The 4,195-nt window shown below is 34.7% G+C and overlaps 1 protein-coding gene across 1 annotated transcript; it reads right to left on the bottom strand.

The window, feature by feature from the left end:
• Positions 1-964: 964 nt before the first annotated feature.
• On the bottom strand, positions 965-2,489 carry LOC114308024 (GEM-like protein 7). The gene is made up of 3 exons (XM_082911869.1): positions 2,222-2,489; positions 2,047-2,115; positions 965-1,732 (listed from the first exon to the last, which is right to left on the bottom strand). Exons 1-3 carry the CDS (start codon positions 2,358-2,360, stop codon positions 1,281-1,283), a joined length of 660 nt encoding a protein of 219 aa, XP_082767995.1. The 5' UTR covers positions 2,361-2,489; the 3' UTR covers positions 965-1,280.
• Between the last annotated feature and the right edge of the window lie 1,706 nt (positions 2,490-4,195).

Genomic DNA, 4,195 nt, shown 5'->3' with positions numbered 1-4,195 from the left:
TGTTCAATACCTGTTCCAGCTCTTGAATTTTGAAGGCTAATGAGTGTTGTTGATTTGATTTGAAATTTGTTTCCCAGTTCCCTTGATCCAATTAACATAAAAGATAAGTGAAATGAACAGGAAACAGTTTTTAGCTGAAGATAGCTAGAAAAATATGTACTACGTAAAATGCCATGGGTACATATAACACATTGAGTGTGCATAATATTACCTACCAGACCTGTTGGGGATTAAAAATGCTTGAAGTACTCTTTTTTTTGACCGAAGTGTTTCAGTGAATCTAAAGTCAGCCTTGTATGCTACTAGGTACGTGTATGTAGATGTATAACAAGATTATTCAATTCCGTACTCAATTTTATTGTCAGTGGGCAAGAGAATTGTCACAACATTGCCCCATCAGCACAAAATAATTTTCCACATTGAACTACTAGTGTTCAACTCTTGAACTTTAGCCCAGTTAAATTGCACCAATTAGCATAGAAATTTAAAATAAAATAAAAAAAATTTAAAAAGACAGATAGTCAGGTAAGAAAAAGAAGACATGGCTTTAGCCCAAGTAGAAAAACATATTTAATCTGTTAAAATTCTATAGATACATATCAATATTCCGTAAACACAGCTGAATAATGTTAGAACCATTTTTGAGAATGACAAAGAAGAAGAGTTGTGGGTTAAGAGCTGGTAATTCAGTTTTGATGTTTGGTTGAGTTTGTAACTCTATGACCTCCATAGAATTCCTTGCTGACAAGTTAAGGAATTTTTTTTCGTTGATGATTTACAAATCCCATAAATCATCAGCCAAAATCGTCTGCAGTGCATCATTTGTGTGTTTTTTTTTTTTTTATATTTCATTTCAAAGTTGAGTTTCAATTTCTTACGCTTGGTTGAGTCTCACGGGCATCAAAATATTTTGATATTCCAAAGACTCGAACAAACCTGACTACAAACAAGAGAGCACACTAAGTTGGTTCAAGATGATCAATCTGCTGTTCATACGTCGGAGTAGAGTATTACAATTCTGGGAGCAAAAAATAGACCGGATCAACATCGAGGCCTAGGTTGGCCAGGCTTCCATGAGCAATCCTAGTCCATAAGTCCTACTAGTGCCACATGGCAGAGGTCAAAGTATGACCAAAGAAAAACTAGTAAATTTTAATTATACATAAGAGTGACTACAAAATACGTATAATTTTGCTCCCTTAATATAAACACATCTAGATATAATAGAGCAGGACAAAAAAGAAATCTCTGTTTGGATCACTTATGAGCCAAGTTGTGTGTCACCGAGCTTGGGAGATTGCCTGCTCAAGATATTTCAAAGTTTTTTGATAATTCAGGAATCCCATAAACCAGAAATCAAAATTATCCACAGTAACTATTTCGATGTACTTCTGTGATGGTCTCTTCACATTTTGGCTTTCACTGGCACTCAATATCTTTTCTACCGGGATCAAAACCTTGTAATGAATTCTTACAAAATCACCAGTTGGAGAAGACAATTTGATGGATCTATCACTGCAGAAGGCAACCTTGTCAGTGGAGATGAAGAGGAGGCCTGCTATTGGACCAGCTGTTGTTGATAAATAGCATTGGGAAGCCTTTAGCAGCTTCTCTCCTTCTGTAACACTGAAATTGTGCTTGAAAATCTTCTCCAAACCACCTACTCGAATAATTTTAGCCCCCAAGCTTAGTTTCCCCTTCACAATTTTGGAGATCTTGGGCCCCAATCTCACTGAAATTTTCACAAAATGAAATAAGAGTCACATTCACATAAAAGCATATCTCATGATCATCCTATGTTGGCTGACACTAATACAGCTATGGAAAAGAAAGCAATTTTATTTCGATGTTAAAATATATATATATATATATTTATTTCAAAACTTTCCAGTTGGTTTTTCTGCCATCTTTTTGGCAGTAAAAAAAATATAGATTTTAATATGGTATATATCAATAAACAGTAAATAATTTTCTACAAAAGAAATATTCATATTCTCGAATTGAGTTATTCTCAGACTTGTTTGAAGCAAGGAAACAGTTACTTACCAAGCTCACGTATGCCATTTGCAAGGTTGTCTGCTTTTCCTCCAAGTTTGTTCACCCTATCTCCTTTTTCTGCACATTAGTCACAAATCAATTGCTAAATAGGGTCTCAATTTTAATCATTTAAAACTAGTAAGGTACGAAAAATAAAAAATAAAAAATAAAAAAAAATACTTACTATGTTTTAATTTTAGAGGTCCATTTGAAGAATAGAGAATATGGTATTGGCTAGCAGGTTCCTGTAAAAGTTTGTTTGGATATGCCATTGATGATGAGCTTACTGGAATTCCAATAACATGTGCCAGAATCTGCTCCATATTTGATGAATTGCTCCAATTTGGTTCTGTTTTGTATTCCTTGGTTTTGGCGAGGAATGTTCTGTGATTGTCAGATGTATTGGCTGAGGATATGCTTAGTCTGATGGTTCTAGCAATGGATTCAGCAAATGCATATATATAGGGATAGAAAAGGCAAGTAAGTTGGTGGATCTTAAATTTTAGTTGCATGATGAGTCATCTTTGCCTCATCCACATGAATAAAAAAGCACACAAGTCTTAGTTAAAGGCATTCTATGAAGACAAATTGGTATTAAGAAGGTAATGGTGTGTCTGGTCTCTTTTAGAAAAGAGATATGCAGAAGGTCCAAGTCTTAGTCATCTTTGCCTCATCCACATGAGTTGGTTATTTTTTATTTTTTATTTTTTTGATATAAACAGAAAAATGGTCAAGATATTTAAAGAACATAAATAATGAAATGACTGTATTAGAAGTATTAAAAACATTTAAAATTTGAGTTGGTTTGTACAGTTATGTCGGTTCAATGGTTTCTCAGAAATTCCATTAAAACTACCCAAAGTGAGCATTCAATATTGTTTTCATTTCTAAAGTAACTTTTAAACTTTTTTGTTTTTAATTTATTTCAACTTTTGTTTTCATGGAAAGAGTTGGGAAATCAAACTCTTTGTGCAATTGGTGAATGAAAGTAAAATAATGGGATTAGTTGGGTCAGCATTTTAATCATTCAATCCTACAAAGCAATGACACATTGGCTGCTTATGTCTTGCTGACTGTGTGTGAGCATTGTGAATTAAGCTTTTGAGCTGGCATTTAGCTTTATGATGCCATTCGTCTTTCTTAGTAATAGACCAAAGCAAAGGCTAGAAGGCATTGCTCACACACACTGTGCCTTGATCTGCTGAGCAACAAAAAAAAAGTTCAGCCTTGCATGCTACTACTGTTGATAACAGATATAGGGCATTGATTTAGACCCCCTTAAAACACCCACCCCCATAACCCCGTCACACACATGGAGGTTGGGGATTGGTGAGAAGGAAAAAAAAAAAAAAAAAAAAAAGGAAAAGTTGACCAATCAAAACTAAAGGGGGTCAAGGGGGTGACCCCCAAAGGGGGTCTCAACCTTTATTCACATGAGGAAACTTATGTTGTGCTGATGGGGCAATGATGTGGAGAATCTCTTTCCCACTCAAAATAAAATTGAGAATGGAATTGCATAATCTTATCATACATCAACACGTTTGTATGTAGCAGCATGCAAGGCCGGCTTTAGATTCAGTCACTTGGCCTTCGCATAAACATGTCAAAAAAGGGTAATTTAATCATCTTTGACCTACAGTTTTCTCCCTTACACCTCAACCTCAAAATTAATAAAAAAGAATGTTCATATTAATGATCTGAATCTAGAAGGAAAAAAGAAAAAAAATAAAAATAAAAAAGAGCATTCTGAGTGCTTGGGACAATCATATTATCTCTTTGTGAGAAGGTTCTCTTATCCTCTTTATTTTTAACACTTGACTTCCATTTTTCTAGGAGTTTTAGTTCTCTCCGTCCTTTCCATGATTTAAGACTTGAAACTATCACCAAAATGCCATTCCTATATGGTTAAGGGAAAAATTCTTGGGTGCAGATAGGGTACATGTGACATGTCACATGGTGCCTTCAACCAATCACAAATACCATAGCTTCCTATGTTGTCTCTCCATCACCCAACACATAAATGTCGCCCCCACTTTCTCAACCAATGAGAAAAGAAAAAGGTATCACATGACACCTATCCTATCTGCACTCAAAAATTTCTCCAGTTAAGGAGTTTAAATTCACACTATTCTAATTCAATGTTAATTATTAAAATACC

Source organism: Camellia sinensis, unplaced genomic scaffold (assembly GCF_055761805.1).
Source record: "Camellia sinensis isolate YWXY unplaced genomic scaffold, ASM5576180v1 Unanchor14, whole genome shotgun sequence".
Lineage (NCBI taxonomy): Eukaryota > Viridiplantae > Streptophyta > Magnoliopsida > Ericales > Theaceae > Camellia > Camellia sinensis.
The sequence above is the reverse complement of the archived record's forward strand: the minus strand, read 5'-3'. Positions and strand labels throughout refer to the sequence as shown.